The sequence below is a fragment of the Protopterus annectens genome, chromosome 10.part0, assembly GCF_019279795.1.
Source record: "Protopterus annectens isolate FY-2018-M chromosome 10.part0, PAN1.0, whole genome shotgun sequence".
Lineage (NCBI taxonomy): Eukaryota > Metazoa > Chordata > Ceratodontiformes > Protopteridae > Protopterus > Protopterus annectens.
In genome coordinates this window covers 620,894,350-620,921,363 of record NC_056744.1, presented here as the reverse complement: position 1 = coordinate 620,921,363, position 27,014 = coordinate 620,894,350, and the positions used below count along the sequence as shown (strand labels likewise).

Here is a 27,014-nt window from a genome sequence, read left to right as displayed (position 1 = left end):
AGGGGTGCACCATAGAAATTAAGATGAGTAAACAGTAACTTGCATAATTTATTTACAGAGCAATGCATACATTAAGCCAATAAGCTGTGTGTTTATGCTTACTTGCAGTAGACACTCAGCCTCTGTTAGGAATCAGTGCCACAGCATACCTCCAGATGCAAGAACTGGTCTGCAGCCACTAATTTAAACCTCTCCAGTAGACTCCTCTTATACCCTTTTTCTAAGGCTCGATTAAATGGCATTGCTGTCATGTATCAATTATTTTTGCCAGTAAATCCAGACTTTATTATAAACCATAACTTTTTTGTAATGAATATATCTTATTTTCTTTTGCAAGTCAGCCACACATTTTTGATATGCACCTAAACTGGTACCAGAAAGGTAGATGGGAAATTAGTTTAATGCACCATACAAATTATTGCCTAGCAGAAGTAATCCCCCACTACCAGCTAATAATCTACTGCATTAGGACTGCTGGAATTTAATCTGATGAGATGATGTATACAAATTTCTGAGTAGAAAACAAGCATATAATACTGTACAATCTGTATTCACTAATGCTACTGGACAAAAACACCAATCAGGTCATCTCTATTTCTTGATCCCTGAAATTTAGATACAAGCCAAGGTCAGCTTTTAGGTAATGCTACAGACTATCAACAACAAATTGTCTCACCACCTTACACAAACGCATCTTGTGTGCCTTCTAATATGTGTGAATGCCGAAAGCCAGACATTACTGCAGAATGGAAAACAAGGTATTGTAATTAATCTCTCTCTCTCTCTGTTTAGCGCTAATGGACATTATTGCAGTACAGCTTCTAAAGCCAAATTGCTTCCAGATAGATATAGGGCATTCTGTTTACTGAACACATTTACTTACAAATTCTTCCTTAATAAAATTGCTCTCCATTTGCTAACAGATTAGTAGTACATAAGTCGTGTTATAAACTGCTGAGAGAAATTATACTCCAAACTTGGCCTTGCATGTTGGAATGCTGTTCCTTTTGATATTACTACTTTGCAAGATCTCCCCCTATTTTAGAAAAAAATAAAAGGACTACTTGTTTAAGGGATGTAAATGTTCCTGTTTTAAATACATAGGACTAACATTAAAATAACAGTGTTAACTTTGCCACCAAAAATCCAGTACATATTGTGCTATACACTAGTGTTCTTTGCTATTTGTGTGTGTTTTTGTTGATATTTTTAATTACGCTCTTTGTCACTCGTATGTCAATCTGCCTTATGGTCTGGATCCTGTACCAATTCTCTAATCCAGCTAATAAAATGTAAATAACTAACGCCCAAGTTACTCCAGACATCTAACTGGTCCTACACTGCTCCTGGGTTCCCTACCTGAAAGAACCACCTCAGGGATCGTGTGGTGTACTGGAAAACTGTCCTGCCTCCCCACAAGAACCTATACTATAAAGAGTGTATGTACCTTACTGCTCAGTCTTTTTGTGCCATTCCTTGATGTTATTTTCTGACCCAGCGTGCGATAGCCAGCAGCCCAACATCGACCCTAACCCCCTTTAGCTCCTTAAATATTTCCCCCTCCTTTCACCCCTGTGCTGCTCCATATATCTGTAATTACCCACTTTGGACAGCAGATGGCTGCTCCCATCCATTAACTTTTTCACCCTAATCTCTTAGCTCTAACCTTACATTCAACAAGGAAAACCTAGAAAGAGATAACATCTCCAACTAATTTCTCTACCCCTCCACCTTGTAAATTCTACATTTCTTTCCTCCTTGGTCTCTCCACCCATCCATAACCTGTCTGACTACTTACCTTACGATCCTTACCTTGTATCTCTTCACCTATTCTTACTGATCGTTTCTCTTGCCTTGTCCTGGTCTTCATCTCCCAGCTCATCCCGCTCCGTTCGCCATACGGGCTCACTCCGCTCCCCTACCCTGCCCCCAATTCCCACACGCCCCCACTACATCTATATTTACACTCTACTAGCCACACCCACTCTAATTAACCCCTATCTCCCCTCCCCCTAATCACCACCTCTCAGTCATCTACCATCACCACCCTCAACCTTACAAAACTCCACTCACACCAATCATCCCAACAACAACCCCAATTACAGCAATGCTAACAAAACCTTCCTCACTTGTAACCCATCTACTACTATTACTCAGTTTATCCTATCTAACATACATCACCAAACCCTTCACTACTACTCACTCCCCCTATTATCACATAACTAATTCAATCCCTCCACTACACACACACTCCTCCACCTCCATAAGCCCTCACCTATACTCATGCAACCCCTCCCTACTCTTCCCCTTCAAACTATTTATAACCAACAAACATATTACTCCTAGCCAGACATGCGATAATTCCACAAAATATATAACCCTTAAACTATACAGTAAACTCTCAAATTACCTATATTTTCATCTACACCGACTTACCATCACCCTACTTTCTGGTGATATACACCCTAACCCTGGCCTCTCTTCCAGTAGTCCCTCAACATCCCCCTCCAATAAACCAACATCCACAAAAGCCATCTCCTTCTCAGCATTAAATGCTCAAAGTATATGTAACAAAATCCCTAACCTCCATGCCTGGCTTCTTCATAACAATCCTGACATATTATCAATTTCTGAAACATGGCTAAAACCATTCTTAAATGATTCAGAAATAACCCCTCCCAACTACAATATCATCAGCTAAGACAGAACCCACAAAAAAGGAGGTGGAGTTGCTTTACTCTACTCCTCATCCTTTTCAGTTACCCCATTTTCAAAATCAGTTCCCCAAATTTGCTAATGCCGAAATACTTCTAACCCTACTCTACCTTAACAAACATAAAACAATTTACTTAGCCTCCCTCTACATCCCTCCTGACGATAACATACCTATCCTTGAGGGCATCCTCTTTTGGTTCTCCACCAATATTACTTATGAAACCATTATCCTAGGTGATGTTAACATCAACTGGTCCTCTATCCAATGCCCTACAAACCCCCTAAATATAAACTTTTACAACTTTCATCAGTTAATTGATACAATAACCAGACCGTCTAAGGACCATTCCTCTGGAAGCACCCTGGACTGGATTCTGGTATCACACCCACACCTTATCTCCAGTAGCAGTACACTCCCTGACTCCTTCAGTGACCACTTTCCTACTTTCGCCCACCGTCACTCTCCATCCCTACTACTACCACATACCACCATCTCTGTGCGCTCCTTAAAAAACTTTAACCCCAACACCTTCTCAGACATACTTAAAAAATTTCACTGGAATCCCCTAAATACACTTCCCTTAGATGAAGCTGTCTCCTACTTTAACACATCATTCCTGAACCTTCTAGACACCCTGGCACCCCTAAAAACAAAAAGAATCAAAAGCAATACTATCCCATGGCTAACCAAAAATACCTTAGCTATCATGTGCCTCCGTGACAAAGCCTTGAAAAACCACTATAAATACAAGACCCCAGCCACCCTAAACGAATACAAAATACTCCGCAATAAAGCTAAGAAACTTATCACTTCTGACCGCAAATCCTACTATATTACCCTCCAAAACAATCACAAGACCAACCAAAAAAAATTCTGGGACAGCATCTCCTCCCTCTTCAACCCAGGCAAAAAAGAAAACCCACACCCTGATCACAATACTTCTGATACCGACCTAGCCTCCCAATTTAACAGCTTCTTCACTGACTTCATATCTAAATTAACATCGTCGTTCACAAACAACTCCTCTCACCAACCAGAAATTCTCACCACCCTTTCCTCCTCAGATTCCTCCTCCTCCCACACCCCTCTCTTCTCTCTCAAACCCATACCTGTATCTACCATAAAAAAACTCCTTCTCAAATTCAAACCTTGCTCGAATGCCCCTGATAATATCCCTTCCTTCTTCCTAAAAACAGCTGCTGATGCCATCGCGTTCCCTATTTGTATACTTATAAATAGGTCAATCCAAGAAGGTTATGTACCCCAAATTTGGAAAAAAGCCTACATTATTCCCCTCTACAAAGGAGGTAACAATAATAACATCTCTAACTTTAGGCCCATAGCCATCTTATCTCCCATCTCCAAACTCCTGGAAAAATGCATTCACATACAACTACTACCATACCTCATCAATAGTCACCTACTAACCCCAACACAACATGGTTTCAGACCCGGTCATAGCACCACTACTGCACTACTCTCCTTCCTTGAAACTGTAAATAAAGCTAGAGATTCTAACCAAATTGTCTCCACCCTCCTCCTAGACCTATCTAAGGCATTTGATACCATCTCCCACTCCCTACTCCTGACCAAACTCTCCAACCTACATCTTTCATCCTCCTATATCAACTGGTTTACAAGTTACCTTGCCAATAGGCAACAATCAGTTAAATGGAAGAAAACCACCTCCTCATTCCTCAACACAGTCACTGGTGTACCCCAAGGTTCCATATTAGGGCCCCTACTGTTCAACATCTTCATTAACGACTTCCACCACAATATCCCAAATGCTAAAATAGTCCAATATGCAGACAACTCTACAATTATCTGTGCTGCTAACTCCATTCCCTCCCTTTTAAAACTAACTCAGGATGCCTTCTCAACTACTGAAAAATGGATGCATGAAAACCATCTAGCTCTAAATCCATCAAAAAACAAACTCATGATATTCACCCCATCCAAAAACATAGCTATCGACATAAACTCTTTCCTTATAACCAGTCACAACAACACATCCATAGAAGTCGTTTCCTCTGCTAAACTGTTAGGAGCTCTCATTGACAATCAGTTTAGTTTTGATTCCCACATACAAACAAACATTAAAAAAACACACCAAAAACTTGGTATGTTCTATCGCCATATTCACTTCCTCTCTCCATCCACTAGACTCCTCCTCTCTACCACATATCTAATCCCTTCCCTCCTATATGGGGCCCCACTTCTACCAACCTAAAATCATCTACCAAAACTAAACTCTCCTCCTGTTACAACAAAATCGCTAAATTCACCACTGGCCACAGATCCTCCTCCCATCACTGTACTGCCCTACATAAACTAAACTGGCTAGAGCTCCCTAACTACCTTACCTACACTCAACTAACTCATGCTCATAAGCTCATTTTCAAGCCCTCACTCTGTCCCTCACTCACCTCAACCTTCACCATACACCAAGCTAACAGACCCCTTAGAACCAACACTCAGAACCTAATTGAACTCCACAAACCTGCCCGTCCAGCAGGCAAACTCTTACTCTCATTTTCCCTTGCCCGTCTCTGGAACTCACTCCCACCTCATATCCGCAGCACCAGCAACCTTCCCATCTTCAAAACTCTCCTACACACACGTTTATCATCTCTCTGGGAATGCTCATGTTCCCATCCTACATAACATCCCAGCTACTTCCTTATCACCCATACTTATCATCTCACTGGGAATGCTCATGTACCATCCTACATAACATCCCCAGCTACTACCTTACCTCCCCAGTCACATTGTAAATAATCTCTTAAGTCTATATTCGTCTGCATTTACTTCTATTTCCTTTCTTAACATTCCTAAAAAAAAATAAAAAATAAAAAAAATAAAAACAAAATAAAAAAAAAATTTATAAATTGACATGAATTGTCACTAAGCTTCACATTCCTGCTGTATTAACATTCTCACATGCTTATATGTACTCTTCTGTTCAATCTTACATACTATTACAATATTGTTTTGTATTTTACTTTAATTTTATTGCATTATTGTATTGTATTTTCTTTTTATTCTTTTCCTGACATTATGCTATTGTATTACTTTTATATATTGTTACTTGATATTGTACATATGGAGCTTTTCTCCCCAGGACTCCATTGAAAATGGGTTCACTTGGCCCAATGGACCATCCTGGCAAACAAACTTCAAATAAATAAAATAAAAATAAATAAAATAACTAACTAAATAAATAAAATAATAGCCCGATTGCCTCATTGAATGAGCATCTAAAATGTTACCATTAGTTTCTTTTTCTGCTTGTATACTAAAATATCAAATAACAAATGTTGCTTCTAGCACTGACAGGTAAATCCCTAAATTCAGGCTAGCTCCAATGTGTAGAAGGACAAATTCCTGAATGTGAGCTGAACTTGGGTACTTGAGGAACCAGTCAGAGATGGATGGGGGTGAATAAGAAGGGGAGGCTGGCTGAGATGCTGCACTGGTAGGTTCTGGAAGAGGCTAGGAGAAGTGCACCAGATGCCAGGTTATGCAGCATGCAAAGGAATGGCAAGTAACACTTGGTGCAGGACGTAGGGGAATGTATAGGTGGAGGAATGCATGTGTCATACAGATCTGGCACTGCAATCCCCACTTTAATGTTGTGTAGCTGGGGCAGGCATCAGGCAATGGGGGGATTAGAAACCCTAAACAGAAAAAAACATGGTGAGTGACAATCCCAATAGAGGAAGGGGATCTAGTGGACAGCAAACAAAAGGGAGAAAATTGGTTTAAAAAAGGGAAGTAAATACTGTGGGAAGAAATTGCCAGGGAATTTTTATGCCTAGGCTTGTATAGACCCTAGGGCCAATAGCCTAGTACCAACATATGAACCTAAAATCCATAAATTCAGTGGCAACATCAAAAAATGCATTAGGAATAGAAAATGTTGTCTTTTTGTCAGTCTAACACGTGTAATATCACATTTATCTGAATCATATGACATCCTGCCTGCAATGTTCCAATATTCCAAGTATGCAAATGTTTAACTATGACTATTGGATGAAAGCTGTTTGAAGTTACTTATATTCTGATGTCATCTGCATAGTCAGTCAACCAGACATGGGTGAGCTCCATGCTGTGTTACAATCTGAACAATGTGGAGCCCCAGTGCAGCTCTTCAGAGTTCCTTAACCACCACGTTGCCCATTTGGAAGTGCTGCTTTACATCTTACTGTTCAAAATAATATGATGGAGATGAAAAAGTCCATACCTAGTGTGATTCCATTGGGCCATTCGATGTTCTTGGATACCAATATCTGCCGGTTCATACCATTCAACCCTGCCTTTTCAATCCCTGCTGGGCTGCCCCAGTCAGACCAGTACATGAAACTAAAAACAGAAATAAGAAAAACAAAAACATGAAAGACAGAACAAAAAAAAAGTTAAAGTAATGATTTTAACAAATGTCAGAATGTACTTTTCTAATCTGTGCAATAACTATGCAAGCAGTAATTCTGAAAGTTATGTAAATCAAGAATAATGCAAATTACATTGTTAAAATGCACTGTCAACCTACGTGGACAATTACTTTTACTCAGTTTCTAATGCTTCAAGTACACTGTTCTACTGAAAGCAATGTCAAACTCCAAGCACAAGTGTGATAATATAAAATACATTTATTGCAAGGGTATCTTATTTTTAAAGTTTTCTCCCACAAGTTCAGCTCATTTTTTGAGCCTTATCTTCTCCTTTAGCTTTTAGATTTGAGGTGAAACAATTTCTTAAAGGCGTCCTTAATATTAAACCTCCCAGAAAACCTGTTCCTCTTCCTCCCTGGGATCTTAATGTTTTTTTTGTAAAAGTTGACTCAGGCGTCTTATGAGCCTCCTGTTTTGGCTTCCTTGTAACATTGTTCATGGAAGACTCTTCTTTTGTTAGCTCTTACTTTGGCCAGATGGGTGAAGTTGCAAGCCCTTATGGCTTGTCCTCCTTTTTCTGGTCTTTCATGATGACAGGTTGTCCTTGCGCACTAACCCTTCTTTTACGCCTAAGGAGGTTAATGAGCCATCACACTTAATCACTCGATTTAATCTATCTGCTTTTTCCCCTCTCCGCAATCTGACAGTGAGAGGATGCTGCATACTTTGGACGCGCATAGGTAACTCAGAATTTATTTGGATAAGACTAAGGCTGTAAGAAAATGTGATCAGTTATTTGTGTCTTTTCATCCTAGATCTTTGGGACTTGCTGTATCCAGGCAGACTATATCTTCTTGGAGTTCTAAAGCCATTTCCTTTTGTGGCTGTTTTAATGGGAAGAACCTTACTTCTTCGGTGAAGGCTCATTCTGCTAGAGCTGTGCCTTCTTATTGCTTTTTTCAAGGGCTTAAATACTAATTCTAGTCCTGAAGCAGCTACTTGGGCTTCTGTGCATACCTTTACCAAGCACTACAAGTTGGATGGTATCTCTACAGCTAGGGCTGGTTTTGCTAGTGCCATTCTTCATGGCTTTTTAGGGCCTCTTCTGCTCCTTCCCCTCACAAGTTTCCTCTTGAGCTTTTGCACTGTCCCATATGTTAAGAATACTGTAGCAGTGAGTGTAAGGACATAGTACAGTTGTGTAAAATCTTACCATAACAGTAGATGTCTTTGCCTTCACTGCTGCAGTACTCCCTCCCTCCTTCCCCCTGTCCTTTGCCTTCCTGGATGTATAGATTACCTCTTGGGTTCCTTGGACTGGTGTCCCTACTGGGGCAATTAGTTCTGACTATGGTACGTCTGAATGTCACCTTTATGCCCTATGCTATGCAAGGAGCGTTTGGGTGACGTTCAGCATACCTTAAACCAACAGTAGTCTTTGGTAGACTGGCCAGACATCGGGCTTCCATGGCAGAGAATCCCATATGTTAAGAATACTGCAGCAGTGAAGGCAAGGACCTCTATCTTTATGGTAAGATTTTATACAACTGTACTTTTCTCCAGCATTAATGAAGGGAAAATGCCAGCTCCAAAAGGAAGGTGAACAGATCCCTTTTCAATAACTGAATATTTAGTGCATTATGTTAAAATGGATTTAATTGTTTTACTAGAATATCAAAATGCACCTTCCAAACAATAATTTAAATCGTAGCTGGAAAGAATTCTACTGTGAAGATGTTGCTGGCCTTCCAGCATTAAGAATGATGCAAACCAAATGAGGATAATTCCACTAAACTGGTGCTGATGCTATGAAATTCGAAAAACAAAACTCAAACATTTGTATTTGTCATTAATAGCAGAAGTATTAAAAGAATGCAGTAGCTTCCTGAACTTTCAAAACTTACACTACTCTATGGTTCTTCAATGACTTACACTGATGGTACAAACACTCTCCTGGAATTTCAGACCCGTAATGTATGAACATGTAACTTCAGTTTATCTTTTCGGCTTTTCCCGGTTATGGGTCGCCACAGTGGAACTCTGGTCCGCTAATGATTGGCAGAAGATTTTTATGGTGCCGAGTTGCCAGCCCAACGCCCAACCTTCAGCGAAGGCACGCCCATTCATGCATGTCTTTCAGAGGCTACTCGACCGTGGGGAGGACATGCAGACTCCACACAGAAGGCACTCCAGCCGAGAATTGAACAGGAGAACCTCTTGCTGTGAGGCAACAACGCTACCGCTGCACCACCGTGGCAATTTACAATAAAAGGAGACACTGTTGCTATTTTTATAGGCTTTATGTTCTCAAGTCTCTACTTGTTGCTTAAAATAGGAGGGATCTAACAAACTATAATGAAACAGTAGGTTAGGACAGAAAAATGCACAGTTTTCCAAAATGAGGTGGCACAGTAATGCAGCTGTTAGTTCTGCTGCTTTGCAGTACTTAGTTCACTTCTCAGCTGGGGTGGTTTCCCTGTGGAATATGCAAGTCCTTCGTGCGCCTACCTGCATTTATACTGAGAGCTCCGTTTCCTTGCAAATCTGAAAGACATGCTGTAAGTGAAATGTCATTCTTCTAGGTTGCCTGTAAGTATGTGTGTGTGTGTGTGAGTAAGCATGCATGCTTGCACGCACACACCATTCAGTGGAGTGATAACCAACCAAAATTATTTTCTCTGTTTTGCTCCTAATAAGTGATTAAGATAGGCTCCAGTCCTCCAATGACAGTGAATTAGATAAACAGTTTAAATTTCAGTTTATGTAAGTGCTTATAATTAAGCTCTGTTACAAAAAGGGATAACAATGAGGCTAACCTTCATTTATCAGACCAAAGAGGTCTGTTTTGAGCATATAGTTGAAACAGTCAAGTGAAACGATCACCCTTAGCCACTCAGGCAGGGGATTTCAGAGACACAAACCCTGAATCACAAATGAGTGTGTCTACCCTAGAAACCTTCAGAAATCTGTGGTCAGATGAACTAACAGTGCAGGCAAAATACAAACACTCTCCTTCTCCTTAATATTGAACAACTCTGACCCAGCGAAAACTGTGCTACCACCAGCCGTGGTCACAAAATAGGACACCAAAGTGAAGCAAATGAATTCTTTATTCTCTCTCTAGTGCCTCTGTGTTTCCACCTTCAATGATTCCTTGAAGGTGGAAACACACAGGCGCTAGAGAGAGAATAAAGAATTCATTTGCTTCACTTTGGTGTCCTATTTTGTGACCACGGCCGGGGGTAACACAGTTTTCGCTGGGTCAGAGTTGTTCAATAACAGTGCAGGCAAGTCTAGCTGAGATGACCCTAAGATAAGGGGGACCCACTATGTGCAGAGTTAAGTAAACCAGGACAAAAGTTTTATATGAGATGTAGTCTCTTCAGCAGCAGCATGATCTGGTGGTACCTAGATACCCCAGTAACTAGTCTATGAACAGAATGCTATACAAGATGAAGGTCAACCCTGACATGAGGTTTTTCCCAGGTACAGGGTACTGCAGTAGTCACCAGTGTAAATAACATTAGATGACAAAACTGAAGTAAGGGATATATGCAAAGTAGCTTGAATGGTCTTGAATTTTATCTTTCTGGTAATTAGCTTCAAACGAGTATCGCTCATAAATTTGTAAAAGCTTTCCAAGTCTGACCCACCAAAGAGTTTCCTGGAAAGAAGAGGTATAACTGAGTAACAGCAGCGTAAGACTTGAATTTTAATCCCCTACCTCATATAGTATCCCCTAGTTCAAATGTTCATATGTAAATACTAGCCTATCAGTCCACAGGCTATTACAAGCCTAACCAGTTACCAGAAGTCAGAGTCAAACACAGCACCCTAGACAGTGAGAGCACATACATGGTAAACAATTTGAGGACCAAGGATAGAACCCTGAAGCACCCCGCATGTCACAGGATACGGTTAAGACAACTTCAAAACAGTCGCAGCCTGCTGAGCGTAACCACTGGTGTAGGAGACAAACCACTGTGATACTGCGCCAGAGATACCACAGTAACGGGTCAAATGATCAAGTGAGATGTCATGGCTGATTGTGTCACATGCAGTGGAGAGATCTAGCAAGACCTGGCTGGATCAGCACTGACGACCTCTCTGGTATAAGACTGCTAAATACCATAACCATGGCTATCCTTGTACTGTGCCTAGACTATAATCCAGACTGGACTGGATCATACATTCTATAAGTGCATGAAAAAGGGGTCCATTTGCATGTAGACAACTTTTTCAAGAACCTTACCTACAAATAGCTGGATTGGAAATAGGACTATAGGTGTCCAAATTAATGAATGAAAGAAAGTTAGAGCTTTGATAATTTGCACAAAAATGGCTGCTACTCAAAGAACAGTAGCAATTCTGATATGTGCATTCATCATATGTGAAGATCTCAGAGTGGGACTCTAGGAATAGGCTCAACTTGCAGATCCTTTTCATGATTAACTGTAACTTGCAAAAAAAGAAAAATAATAATAATAACAAATTTGTTTTCAGCACTGCAATTACATTAAAAGCAGCAATGTCCAATTCCTCTAAGGTCCACAGCATGGTAAGGAGTTATAGTAATTGCCACAGCCTCTAGTTCTGACCTTCACTAAAAATCAATCCCTTTATAAAAGAATGAAAAGGAAAAAAAAGAAAGAAGGGAAAATGAATTAGCATTCATCAGCTAAAATCATTAAAGCATATTCTGTAGCACAATTTATTTCTAAAGGGCATGGATGGTCACTCCAGACAGGAACCACTTTACATCTCATTGATATGACCTACTACTGAATACAGTGCTGCATTTTCTAGCCTTCAAACACGTTTACCACGAGCATTTGAAAATTAACGATTCCTTACTAGAAAAAAAAAACATGGTTGGCAAGCTTGAAATGCTCAGAAAGACTTCAGGAACTGTCACTATATTTAGTTGCTTACACCTTACGTAGAGGTGGCCCCTGCCTGGCCTTTAGCACAAATCGCTCATCTGCTTCAGTTTGAAAGTCTATGCCTAGAACGTAATCATTTGAAATCTTGTGTCTCGCTTTGTAAAGTTGTCAGATGTGCAGACTGGATAGCCAAAAATCTGGATTTATGTATACTAAGTCCCAGATTGCCACTTCTTGGAATATTCCCTTTTCTTAGAAATTGGCAGTCTTGGAGTTGGTATATATAAGTTCGGGGAACAAGTTATAAAGAAAAGACCGATATTCAATATTTGCACTTTGCCAACGTTTTCAGTCTTTTTTTTCTGAATCTTGGGACTCGGCTAAACAAGTCTCAATATTTCAAGAGAGAACCTCCCTGGAATGTATCTCTGGTGAGAATTAACACCTAACTAGGGAACCTACTACTGCTACTAGGATTATATATATCAATAATAAAAGTGACGGCTACATTACACAATTCCTTCCAAGGGAACAAAATATATGACTTTTATAACCAGATGAAGTGAGCCATAATCTTCCTTCAAAAATTATTTTGGTATATATGTATGTATCCCAAACAAACAACACAGCAAAAAGAATCACAATGGGCACTTTTCTTAGCACTTTCATCTATTTAATATCTAAACTTCATCAGATAACATTTAGATATTAAACAGATGAAAGTGCTAAGAAAAGCATCCATTGTGGTTCCTTTCTGGAGTGTTTGTTGAGGATTTTGCTTTGGACAGTCAACTTAGACATCACATTTGGTAAAATATTCATTTGGTAGACTTACCTTTACTCTAAACTAACTCAAGTAATTTATTTCTACTACAAGTTAAATGAAGAAATTCCCAAAATACACAAGTGTGAAAAATAAAACTACAAGTGTTTTCTGCATGGTTATACCAATTTGGAAAAGAGTAAAATCTTCCAGAACTATAGAATCACTGATAGCACACGCACAGCAATCACATCAGCAGTGATTTCATACATACAGCACTGATATCAGTTCCTTACACTATCACTACTTACTGACTGTACCTTTACAGACTAAAAAGAAAACCAATAACTTTATCAAACTCAAGGAAAACATATCAGCAAGAACACATGTTCTGCAAATATCAGGTAGCTAAATGGTATCAGCATTGACCTAGGGTTACAAAGAGTTGAGTTATCACATTACCAGTGACTATCTCCTAGAGCCAATGTTACCCCACCAGATGGATAGACTTCTCAAAATTCAAAATAAAAATACAACCAATACGTGCATATGACTAAATGTGATTCTACCAAATGGATGTTTTACCAAATGTGATTTCTACCATTTTTTTGTGATTCTACCAAATGACTGTTCTACAAAACTATATATATATATATATATATATATATATATATATATATATACACACACACACACACACACACACATATATATATACAACTGTATCTAATCTAGCTATATACCTATATCTATATATATATATATATATCTATCTATATATACATACATATATATATATATTTATATATAGATATATATATATATATACATATATATATATATATATATACATATACATACATATAGACACACACACATGTATATGTACAAGTAGCTCACCATGTTAAGGCTTTGGTTTCAAATTGCTGTCATGATGCCTAAGTGTTCAATTCCCCTTCAGGTTATCTAGGGCTGGGGGTTGGCGTAATGGTTAAGATGTTTACCTCACAGACAAGGTGCAGTGTTTGATTCTCACCTGCAAGGGAAATTAGCTAGACTTAAAATGGCCAACAAAGGCAGCTAGCCTAGTACTCACCTGTGAACCTATATATATATAAAATCAGAATAGTAGTTATAATTGAATACACCTAACACTGACGTCAAAACTTTGAAAACACCTACGTCAACATACCCGTAACACATGTGCGGAGAAACAGCCTCAGTGCATGCAAAATTTAAAACTTAAAAAACAAATAAAAATATAGTATTTTACAATAAATTAATAAACCTGTGTTTTAGACGTCTTACCTCCATAATCTCTTTGGACTTGTACATAAATATACATACACAAATATAAGTATATATATGAACGTATGTTTGCCTACACAAAATAGAATATATCAACACTGGATTACAGCAATCAAGCTTCTTGAAGGCCAGTGGGTCATAAATTTGACAATCTAATTCACGAAGGTATGAAATGATAACAGAAGCACCTATGCCAAAATACCTGCATGTAAATAACTAGCTAAAAGTCCAAGTGGACGTCAATGAGAATTACACAGGAGCTATAATTATACAGAAAAACAGGCCAGTTACCTGTATCAGAGAAAATGGTATAGCAGCTGTAATCCTACAGGGAAATAGATCATAGTTGTCAATGACATTTACAGGTGCACAAAGGAGATGTGTTCAGAGAAGGAATTATTAGTAATACTGTATGGATATGAAACTCCATAAATATATTTATGAGAAAGTAGTGCAAACAGAGAGAGACCATAAATCCTTGAAAGGTATATTCAGAAAGTTATTGTACAAGGCAGTTCTTCAGATTAAGCAATATTCTCTGTAATCTCAGAAGAGTAACCTAAAGTGAAATACAGACCAGGCAAGAAACCACATATCATATAGTAGACATACTAAAAGAAGAAAACACATCTATCATAACAGAAGAAAAGGAGTTAGTATAACAACAACTATGGATTATTTGAGTGATTTCACAGTTGCCCCTGAAAGAAGAAACTGAAAGAGTTTCAGAGGTGCGCCAACAATGACTAGAAATGCAGCTATTAAAAGAAATAACACTGAGATGCTGGCCACAGCAAAATGCATCAGTCAAAAAACAAAATCTAGTCTTACTTTTCCTTCAAGGAGCAAATACGTTGTGTCTAAGATTTAATGGTTCAATTGATAAGGTTATGGTGCCTAGCTAACTAAGAGAGAGAATACTTGACAGAATACGTGTCACATCCTGTACTGGTGAAGTGCAAGGAAACAGCACAAGGCATAATGTATTGACCAATAATATCATCACAAATAAAAAGGCACAAAAATGTAATGCGTGTAAAGAAGTACCATAACAGCAAATCACATAGATGAAATCCACGGGAAATGACAGCAATGGGTATGCTTCATGGTCTGTCTGAAAATGCAGAATATCTAAGTCCATGGAGTCTAGTGAATATAGAACTGATTCAATTAAAAGAACCCCTCTGCCTGATATGTGTACATTATTATTACAATACCTTGTAGTAATTAAATTAACAGATATATACTGCAGTTCGATAAATGCACTGAAGAGTTATGGTATGTTAAATTAAATCTCACTTAGATAACATACTGCAGAAAGTTATGTATAAATAACTAACTGAATTCTCACACAAATATCCCATTGTCTTCCACTAAAAGCATGGATTCTCTAAGGGTGTCCTACTCACCTTATAGATGTACTCAACAAACCAAGGCTATCTTGTTGAGCTCTGTAAAAGCTTACTACACTTCAAATGGTGCCCACACTTAGCTGGTGGTAAATCCACACATAGCTAGTTAAGCAGTTATTCCTCTAACCAATATTTTCATGTAGAAATGATCACCTCCCTCTTTTCCACAAATAACCCCTCCTCTGGAGTACCTCAAGATTCTATCTTGGGCTCCATTCTTTTAATTTTCATCAATAGACTTTCCACACCTCTAATGGCACAAAACATACTTGTGCATCCTGAAGACATAGCCATATTCAATTCAAGTGCTACATACAAGCCAGTCTACCCTCGGCCAATGTCACAAAATCCAGTCCTTCAAGCAACTAACATTAACTGTTCTATAAATACATATTCTTCAGCATCATACCTCTCAACTGTCCAGATTTTAATGTAACATCCAGCTTTTTACCTCATATTTTTGGTCTGTTCCTCCTAAAATGTGTGGTTTTCCGGCAAATCACTGAGGATTTAAGTCGTCACTAAATACTGGTAGACATTTGAGTTTCAGGCTTCATATCCTTTAAAATGCATACTAATGCAAAACCTGTTATTCTATCAACTTTTTAAGTTTATAAGAGAAATATTTAAAATCGGTCTATTTTTGGACCTTTGTCCTCCCATTATTTTTTACTTTGTCCAGATTTCTTGTGCCAAGGGGTTGAGAGGAATGCTCAGCACTGCTACACAGATAAAACTATTTAATCCCACTCCAGTTTTAACCTTTACTAATTCAAGGACTAACCTACTTATACCTTCAAATGCTAAGGTATTATTTCTGACCCATCCCTTTCTACAAACTCACATGTAAACTTCTGTTAAAAGAAAATCAACAAGGCAATAAACATTTGTTGTAGTAACTCCAAGTTTCTTACGCATGAAGCATGCTTAGCAGAAAGAACAGTTTTGTACCTACCATAAATGTAGATGTTCGAGTGTTCACCATTCTGCAGTCATCACACTTGGGTTATCCTGTCATCAGGCGGTCCCGCAGTCGGCCAGATTTCCAAAGTCTTGGTCCGACGTCGGTTGCTGTCGCCTCATCCCTGACGTCAGTGTGCCAGGGGTACATATACTGCAACCGACGCCATTTTCTTCAGTTTTTCTTGCCCCAGATGTCAGGTGCCCCCAAAAAGGTGATCCAAATTAGTACAAAATGGTGAGAACACTGTACAAACACAAAATCCCTTCAGCTATAAGCAAATACATCAGTAAGGCATAGCAGAGATTTAGCCAGTAGATGAGAGGGGTTGGAGGGAGGGTAACCTGGACTGCAGCAGGGTGAACACTCGAACATCTACATTTATGGTAGGTACAAAACTGTACTATGTTCATCGTGTTACCCTGCTGCAGTCATCACACTTGGGTTGAGTCCCAAAGCTAAGGTAGGGTGGAGGTATCATAGAGGGTTAGTGGAGGCAATGAGGCCCTGCAGAACTGCAGTGGCGAAGCCCGCCCTGGACTTAGAATAAAGAGGTAAATGATAGTGTTTGGTGAAGGTGTGTACAGAACTCCAAGTTGCAGCTTCTAAAATGTCCTTGGTAGGAACCCCCCTGAGAAAGGCTATAGAGGTAGCAGCTTCTAAAATGTCCTTGGTAGGAACCCCCCTGAGAAAGGCTATAGAGGTAGCTGGTAGAGTGGGATCTAATGGTAGGGGGAACTGGTTCTCCATGATGGGTATAACAGAACCGTATGCAATGGCCTATCCATTTAGAAATGGTTTGTTTGGATATGGCCCTCCCTTGAGAAGCTGTAGCATAGGATACAAAGAGCTGGTCAGTTTTTCTGAAAGCCTTAGTTTTATCCAAGTAGTAACGAAGCTGCCTGTGAATGCCCAAGGAATGCAGGAGTCTCTCACCTTTGTTCTGTGGATTGGGGAGGAAAGTGGGTAGGTGGATGGTTTGATTTAAAGCTACAATGGAAACCACCTTAGGCATGAAGGAAGGATTAGTTCGTAGAGAAACTCTGTCTTGATGAAAAATGAGGAAAGGTTCCACTGCCATAAGTGCCTGTAATTCTGAGACTCTCCTGGCAGAAGTTATTGCCAGGAGCAGGGCAGTCTTCCAAGATAGGCACTGAAGGTCTGCAGAGAAAGCTGGTTCAAAGGGAGGTAGCGTTAGTTTTTCCAGAACAAAGTTGAGGTCCCATGTTGGTGTAGGAGCTCTTCTAGGTGGTCTAATGTTTTTTGCCCCTCTGAGGAACTGCCTTAGAAGAGGATTTGAAAATAAAGGTGGATTCGTGTCGTAGTGAGCTGAAATAGCTGAAGCATGGATTTTAATTGAGGAGAAGGAAAGTCCTTTCTGCAACATCTCAGCTAAATACTGTAGAATGTGAGGCATATGAGGCTGAGTTGTGTCTTGGCCTTTAGCTTGGTTCCAAGCAGAAAAGCTTTTCCATTTGTCCGAGTAAGCCTTCCTGGTGCTTGGCCTCCTGGCTTCCAGAATAACATCCAGTACTGCTTGTGAAAGAGGGGCTGGTTGGATGCTTAACTGATTTGCCATGCAGCCAGGTTTAAGGTTTTGAGCTGGCTGTGTAGAATCTGTTTGTTTTGCTGCGTGAGCAAATGAGGTATTTGAGGCAATATCCATGGTGGGCTGTGAGCCATATTCTTCAGTAGCGGGTACCAGTGCTGGCATGGCCAGTCTGGGGCTACGAGAATCAGTCGAGGTTTCTCCTTTTTGACCTTCAAAAGAACCTTTGTGAGAAGAGGTAATGGAGGAAAGGCATATGCTGTTAGGTTTTTCCAACTGAAGGAGAGAGCGTCCACTTTCCAAGCTTGATGGTGGAATGTCCTTGTACAGAATTTTGTCAGTTGGTAGTTTTGAGGACTGGCAAACAGGACTATATTTGGAAGGCCTCATTTTTGAGTTATCATTGTAAATATTTGTGGGTCTAGTTTCCACTCGTGGGGATCTTTGATGTTTCTGCTTAGGTCGTCTGCCAATGTGTTTTTCTGTCCTGGCAGGAATTGAGCTTGTAACTGGACTTGGTAGGCCAGAGCTGTGTTCCATAAGATTATTGCTTGCCTGCAAAGAGGGTAGGAATGTGTGCCCCCTTGTTTGTTTATATACCACATTACTGTGGTGTTGTCCGTCTTTATTGCAAGTTGTCCTGGCTGTAGTAGATCCTTGAAGGCTGTCAGAGCTTTCTGTACAGCTAGCATCTCTTTTTGATTTATGTGCAGTTTTCTTTGTTCTGCAGTCCATAGGCCTTGAATGCATTGCCCTGCCATGTGTGCCCCCCAGGCATAGTCTGAAGCATCTGTTGTGATAGTTTGCCTGGTTGGGGACCAGGTGAAAGGCTGACCCTTATTGAAGTGACATGCCTGTACCCACCATAGAAATTCCTGTTGAAGGCAGGGAATGAGAGATATCACTGTGTCCAAGCTGTGGCTGTGTTGAGACCATACGCTTTTTAGGTACCACTCTAATTTCCTCATATGCAGTTTTGCAAATGGTATTATCAGAATGCAAGATGCCATGAAGCCCAAAGCCTGCAGAATTTTTCTTGCAGTTAATTGGGTCTTTGTTGCCATTGTCTTGAAATATTGAGTCAGTTGAAGTTGCTTGTCTGGTGTAAGATAAGCCTTCTGGGCCATTGTGTCCAAGCTGGCACCCAGGAATGTCATTTTTTGTGAGGGTACTAGTTTGACTTCTTTTCGTTTACTGTGTACCCCAGACAATTTAGTAGATGCTGCACAAAAGCCAGATGATGTAAGAGAATGTCTTTTCTTTCTGCTTGGATGAGGCAGTCATCCAGGTATGGATATATTTGAATTCCTCTTTGTCTGCAGTATGCAATTACTGGTGCCAGGCATTTTGTGAAAACTCTGGGCAGTAGATAAGCCAAAGGGCAGTGCAGAGAATTGATAATGGGTTGAACCTGCAATGAAACGGAGGTATCTTCTGCAACTTTGTCTGATAGGGACATGCAGGTATGCCTCCTTGAGGTCCAACGTTACCAGCCATGCTTCCTTGCCCAACATGGGAAGTAGCTGCTGTAGTGTTAGCATCTTGAATTTGGGAACTTGTAAGTAAGTGTTTAGAGTTGAAAGGTCCAGAACTGGTCTCCAAGCATTGTCCTTTCTGGGTACTAGAAAGAGCCTTGAGTAAAATCCTTGGCCTTGCTCTTGAGTTGGTACCCGCTGAATGGCTTTCATGGACATGAGAGCTGTAATTTGTTTTTGAGCCTCTGCCCTTTGATTTTGTGGCAGGTTTGGCATTCCTCTTTTCATTGGTAAGGTGTGAAAGTGGAATCTGTATCCTCGTAAAATTATGTCTAGGACCCATTTGTCCTTTGTGACCATGTGCCAGTTGTCTGCAAATAGTGCTAGTTTTCCCCAAGGGGCTGACAAAAGAGCTTTGTTTGGCCAGCTGAGGTGCAAGTCATTGAGTTTGCCTTCTGGTGGGTTGAGACCTGTCTTTTCCTCCCTTCTGGGTTGTAGTGCCCCATTGGCGAGGTTTATACTGGGCTTGTGGTTGTCCTCTGCCCCTTGGTCGCCTGTATTTACCCCTCTGAGGTCTGTCTGTGGCTGGAAAGGACCAATTTTTTGTTGGCCAGTTTCTGCTGAATCGAGGGGGTTGTACTTGTAGGAAATCTTTGACTGTCTGCATTGATTTCGCCTTATCTTCCATTTTCTTTAAAACTTCTTCTGCTTTAACTCCAAAAAGAACATCCTGCTGTAAGGGAGCATCTAGTAGTTTTGCTTTAACATGATCAGGCAGACTTTGTTCCTTTAACCAGGCATGTCTACGTATAACTGATCCAGTGACAGCTGCTCTGCAGGAGGCCTCTAAAGAATCAAAGCCACATTTGTAAGCTATGTTTGCCCACCTGCTCGGTGGCGTGCAACAAATCCTGTACTTCTTTCAATTCAGATTGTTGAGGGAGGGAGGTTATCTTTTGTTTTAACTGAGAAATCAGAAATTGCTGATACTTAAGCATATGAAATTGACAATTTAGTCCTCTCATAGCTAATGTGGGTGAGGTGTAAACCTTTTTCCCCCACCTGTCTAGTGCTCTAGAATCCCTTTCAGAAGGCACTGGGTTTTTAGCCATGGAAGCCTTAGCCCCCTTGGGACCCTGGGAAATAGTCTCTGGGTCAGCTACTGGGCTTTTGTAAAGAAATTTGTGGGAATCAGGAACTCTGTAGTATCTGTCAGGCTTGGCCGGAGCAGGAGGTAGAGAGTCTGGGTTGAAACTGGATTCTAAATAAGACATCATCCACAATGTCCAAAATAGGAGGGATGGGGCTAGAGGTCTGTGTTGGGGGAGTAAAAGAAACTCTCTGAGCCTTTTCTTGGAATCAGAGTAATCCTGACCTTCCCAATGAAAATGTTCCCTCATAGTGTGTAAAGTTTCCCCAAAAGAGTAGTCTTCAGGAGGAGAAGCTGAGGGAATAGAATCCTCAGCATCAGAATCTTCATAAGGAGAGAAGGAATAGTCTTGGTCCTCAGAGGAATCCGAAGAAATAGACAGTTGCTCAGAGGAAGCAGAATCCTCCTCCTGTCTAGGCCTTTTGTTAGGAGGAAGCTGAGAACCCCTGATAAGAGAAATCAAATCTTCAGCCATTTTGAGCATCTGTTTCTTAGGCATAGGGCCTTGAACAGGAGACTGAAGTGTAGTCTTTTTTGATTTAGGAGTCATCTTCAACTTGGAAAACGTTTTGACTGTAAGAGTCGTCGGTCTGAATACACTTTCAGAAACCGATGGCGTTTCTGAAGCACCGACCTCCTTGGAAGGTAAATCGTCAGAAGGGCCTGAAGTAAAAGGCTGTGTCGGCCTAGTACATTCCGTCAAAATATCAGTAGCGGTCTCGGGTTCCAGAACTGCGGTAGTCAGGGCCTGTGTCGGAGCCTCACTGATAACCAGAGAACCGGAGACCGGATCAACCAAGGCCTCGGAATCGGGCTTAGGCCTGGGCTGTCTGTCCTTGTCCCTGTGCTTTTTGTGCACGCCGGTAGTCGGTAGCTCTGACGGCATGTTATAGTTAAATTTTCTACCAAAAAAGTGTAGTGCAAAATCAAATCGTCTTTTAATAGTACGCTTATTAAACCTAGCACAAAAACGACAAGAAGTGACGTCGTGATCAGGGCCTAGGCAAGGTATACAATAAGAATGAAAATCCTTATGAGGTATTTGCTTCCCACAAGAAATACAATTGTTAACTTTTTCTGACATTGGTCTGAGGCAAGAAAAGTTTCCCCAACGGGGTACTCAGCTTTATAGAAGACTTCGGTCTGAAATTCGAATTCGACAATCTCAGGAGTCGGCCGACTGGCACTTGCGAACTGCTTCTGCTTTGGGCACCATGCGGCAAGAAAGACTGAAGAAAATGGCATCGTTTGCAGTATATGTACCCCTGGCGCACTGACGTCAGGGATGAGGCGACAGCAACTGACGTCGGACCAAGACTTTGGAAATCCGGCCGACTGCGGGACCGCCTGACGACAGGATAACCCAAGTGTGATGACTGCAGCAGGGTAACACGATGAACATGGTAAAGGTTTTACTACTTCAACTAGAACAGAAACTCCCCTCTTCTCACTTACTCTTCTAAATCTAATGTATATGACCTTCAGGACTGGCTTACTGGATTTATTTCTCTCACCACCACAGGAACATCACTGTACCATTCTACCCACAGTCAATGGGCTTCCTATTCTTCAAAGAGATAATCTATTCTTCCCCAGTGTTATGTATAATTCGATCACAAACCTTGACCTAATTTTCCCCAGTATTATGTGTAATTCAATCATGACTCTTGGCCTACTCTTTACCAATGTTATGTACAATTCTATCACGACTTTTGACCTACTCTTCCCCAATTTTATGTATAATTCTATCACGACCCTTGGCCTACTCTTCCTCAAGTTCATGTATAATTCTATCATGACCCTTGACCTACTCTTCCCTATCATTATATACAATTCTATCAGTACCCTTGACTTACCCCTCCCCAGTGTTATGTATAATTCAATCATGACCCTTGACCTTTTCTTCTTCAATGTTATGTATAGTTCTATCATGACCCTTGACCTACTCTTCCACAATGTTATATATAATTCTATCACAACCTTTGTCTGCTTACATCTTTCTTCAAAGCTGTACACATCTCTAAACTCTTTACTCTCATGCTGGTGATACCAATCCCCCAAACTGGCTATGTACCTCTGAAAATTCATTTTACATACTTTGGCCACCACTTTGGGCTAATATCCCATCAGCCATTCTCTCTTGCCCTTCCTTTTAATAATTTAGGAAAAACACTTTAGCTCAACTTTCTAACAAAGTTAAATGTTCCAGTTTCCAATACAATGTTGTAATGCAAAACATGCTCCTGTTGCTCTTTACTCATCTAAATCCACCCCTTCATCACTGTTGAGCAACTTTAACATTTTACATGCAGACACTGTGTAATACATGTCCCCTTCTTTAGTCCCTCTTCATTTCATCACGACTTCTCCTCCCTCTAATGTTTGGAAGTCTGTCTCCCTGTCATAATGAACCCCTGTACAGCCATATGTTTTAATCATACAGCAGTGCTGTATGACTTTATGATTTCTTCTTTGTGTCATCAGATTTGTCTTTTATTCTCAGTATGCATTTATTAATCTGTATACTGTTATAATTTTCCTAAATGTTATTCTAGCAGTGACCTATTCTTACTTGTGTTAATTTCATATGCTTACAGCAAAGTATCCAATTAATTTTGGGTATCATTATGTGTCTACATGTACTGCTCTGTTAACCCAGGTGGTGGCTAAAACAGGCCAAATATGTGATTAGTCTATTATCCCAGTCAACATACAAAATAAAATAAATACATAAAGTACTGTGGAACTCAGTATGGATGTCATCAGCTTGTTCCTTGTCTGTAAGCAACAACAAACAAATCCATGCTCTGGGGTACAGACAAACTAATGCATGTTTCAGTTATGAGGTGAAAGCACTTCATTTGCAATACTGTAGTGGGAAAGCATAACCAACTGGGATGCCTTTAAAGGAATAGCTCACTAGCACAAGTCATCATATAAATCCCATTTAGAAGGTATTTATATTCTGGATCTATAGAGTGGCAGCAGGATGCTTAATGTCTATCTAGAATAATCATTTGCTTTGGCTACCATTCCACAGGTGTCACTTACTCCCCCCTCCATTCCACCTATCCCATCACTTCTTAAATTATTCAGCAGTTCTGCACTGTACTTTCCACTCAGGATGCTCATTCCACTTACCCACTCCCCGTGGCTTTTGAGCCTAGGGAACCTGCACTGCCATCTGCAAGATGCAAAGTAAGCCAATCAAAGGCAATTCAGTGAGCAGAGGTCACGCTTTTTCTAGGACAGTAGTACATAATAGAACTCAAAAGAGCCAGTGTATGGGGAGGGGGTGCTCCATCAAGGGAGAGGGTAGGGCCACCCCACAGGACCAGAAAGTTAGACTATTCCCTGCCACCCAACTCTTTCCATGAAGTGAATGAGAGAATTGGGATTCAAATGCAGGGCCAAATGGGATTCAAAGATAGGACCATACAGGCCATAGGGCTCTCTCTTAGCCTGGGGATTCCTGGCTCCCACTGCCATGGAATGAATGAGCTGGCTGGGTATAGGTAGAGGAGCAATGTGGCTCAGTCCTGCTGCAGATTAAAGCTGGCATATACAATCCGAAGACTATCCTCCCCATGCATATTTTAATCTCCATACATTAATTTATATAGCCCCTTACTGCTTTATGCACACATATCAAGCCTCGTTTCCCATACTACTTTCAAGTTTTGATGATTCCAGATCTTTCAACCTTCTCCTCATACTATTTTCCAACACCTTGATAATCCCAACAGTATCCCTAACACCCTCTCAATATGTTTAATATCTCCCTCTCTTCATCACCTTCAGTGTGTTCACAGTGGTGTATCTGTGGTCTCAAATGATGCCCTGTACATCACCTCCTTATCTTTGGATTCAACCCAATTACTAATCCTCTGATTTTATCAGCCTCAGATGCTGCCTTCAGATGCTTCTTCAGTTGACTCACATCTGTACCAAATACTGCCCCAAGTCCTTTTCAAGACAAATGTCTACAGTCTTTACATATATTCTACTCCATTTGTCATACATGGATTACTGTGCCAAAAACCCAACACATTGCATTTACCTACTTTAAGCTTTAGCTGCCATCAATCAAACAAAGCTTTCATTCAATGGAAATTTCTGGTCACCATCTTCCAGAACATCCACAATTTGGTATCATCCACAAATATTTTCATCATTACCTCTATTCTCAAAGTAATGTCAAAAAAATGTAGACAATGAAAAATGTCAGTCCAATACTACCTACTATCATACTATAGTAGCTGTAACTTCCTTCTATAGAAAGCCATCCTTAAAACTATGTTTCTGCGCTTCCCCTCCAAGTACTTTTCTTTCTACCTCACTAAGTTACTTCTGACTGCCATTCTAAGCTTCAAAAGTAGCCAGTTATACAGCGAGCAGTCAAAATCCTTATTGAAATCCATCTACAGTATATCCAACAAACTTCACCTGTCCACTTATCCAGGCAACCAAACAGTCATATCATATTAGTCTGACAGCACCTCCTGGGCATAAATCAGTGCTGGAAACATTCTAAAGTCTACAACCACTAAAAAAATTACAGACTTTAGCAGGATTTTCCACACCACAAAGGTTAAAGACTAGCCGGCTTCTATTATAAATGTCGGTGTTGGCTGAATCCCCTCTTTTGTGCAGCGCACTTATCCCTTTCCATATTAGAGTACTCTCCCTCATGCAAAGAACTCCTAATTAGTATTGGGAACTAGATGATACCCTAACCATTTAAGCATTCTGTGCTGCATCCCTCAAAGGACTGTACTTCAGTTTTTCTCAACCAAATTATCTGTCAACATTATATCCGTTATAAACGATCCTTCCAATTCAGGCACTCAGTCCACTTGTAAACAACAATGAAAAAAATCATTAAATATCTCTGCATCTTCCTCCTGCATCTTTAAAACTTCTACCAACATTTTTCAAGTCACTTATTTTAATCTGCAATCTTCCTTCCCCCTAAGAAGTTAATTTTCTTTCTAGCTTTAACTTTGCTTTCCTTCAGTCTCTGGAAGTTCTTTTTCTTGTTTGCTCATATATTATCATAAGGGAAACCTTCATCCTCCATTCCCTTTCTGCCCTTACTTTTTTCTTTAACAGTTTCCTGATCTACTTCTCTACTCAAATAGACTTCTGTTCTCTGTCTCTGTCTAACCAAGTCCTTCCTTTATACCTTTTGATACATTCTGGACACTCTCCAAAGTTTATTTACCCCCAACACACACTTGACTATTCTCAAACCACCTATATCACACCTGTATAACTTTGCTATTGTCCTATCCTTGGTAGTCTCACACTAATGTCTTAGTTTTCTATTTAGCATTATTGTGCTGACTATCACACTATGGTTCATAGGTGTATACAATATTAATGACCACAAGGACCCTTATAAAGCCTAGCTATATAACCTAAATGTGACCCACAAATTTGATTTGTACAGGGAGTGATTTATTGACTGCTTCTGTCCATCAGAGACGTAGGTGCCAGACCAGGGTTGAATTTCTGTTTACGCATCCTTTAGTTCAAGTTGCGCTTAACAGGGTTAGGGAGGAACTCTGCTTCACATGGTTTGGGAGCCAGTTGAAGAGAATGGGAATTCTCTGAGAAACTATCTTTCTCTCTCTCCCTCTAACATGTCCTATTTATGTCACAAGCAAAATTTAGGTATTTTAATCTAGTAGTCCTGATGCTGTTTGTTTTCTGGATGTACAAAAGGTTCATCAAAACAGGGTCCAGGGATGCTGTGTACACCAGGCAACGATCACCATTCAGAAGTTTGTATGATACCAGGTAAAGAGACAGGCCTTTCAGGTGATCAGCCCTGTATTATTTTTGTAAGGATTCCAGTTACGTCATGTGTCTGGTCAGGCACATACCAAAGAGAACATTATACTCTGTGATGGATCTGATGAGGGCCGACTACAGTAGTACGATGACCTCTTTGGACATAGATGCTATTGCTATTATAGTTGAGCAACATAGAAGGACTTTCTTACTACCTTGGACACATGTTGGCTGAAGACTAGGTTACTATCTATATGAGTTCCCATATCCCTGACTATTGAATCAACTTTTATGGGTGTTTTATCGATAATGTAGTTACCCTTGAGTGACCATCTTCCCAAAAGGTACTATAATGCATTTCTTGATAATGAGTTTTAAGCCATGGCTTTGGCACAAAGTGTTTGTTTGTGCTACCACTTCCTGATGGATGTTCTCACCTTGAGGGGATTTAATGATTGCTCCCAGTTTGCAATCATCTGCAAACATGGTTTGCCGGAGGCCTTAGCTATTAACACTGACAAGAATTAGATGCCAAAGAGGAGTAGGCGCAACACAGAGCCCTGAATTACTCTACTGGTAACAGGCCTCTTTGCGGATGTGGTCTCAT

General features: G+C 40.3%; 1 protein-coding gene across 1 annotated transcript in view; it reads right to left on the bottom strand.

The window, feature by feature from the left end:
* The window catches only part of LRP8 (LDL receptor related protein 8), a 1,993,970-nt gene that overhangs the window by 210,137 nt on the left and 1,756,819 nt on the right, over positions 1-27,014 (bottom strand). Inside the window, exon 12 of the mRNA XM_044085444.1 lies at positions 6,963-7,081. Within this exon, the coding sequence (XP_043941379.1) occupies positions 6,963-7,081 (119 nt within the window). The remainder of the gene's footprint in view (positions 1-6,962; positions 7,082-27,014) is intronic.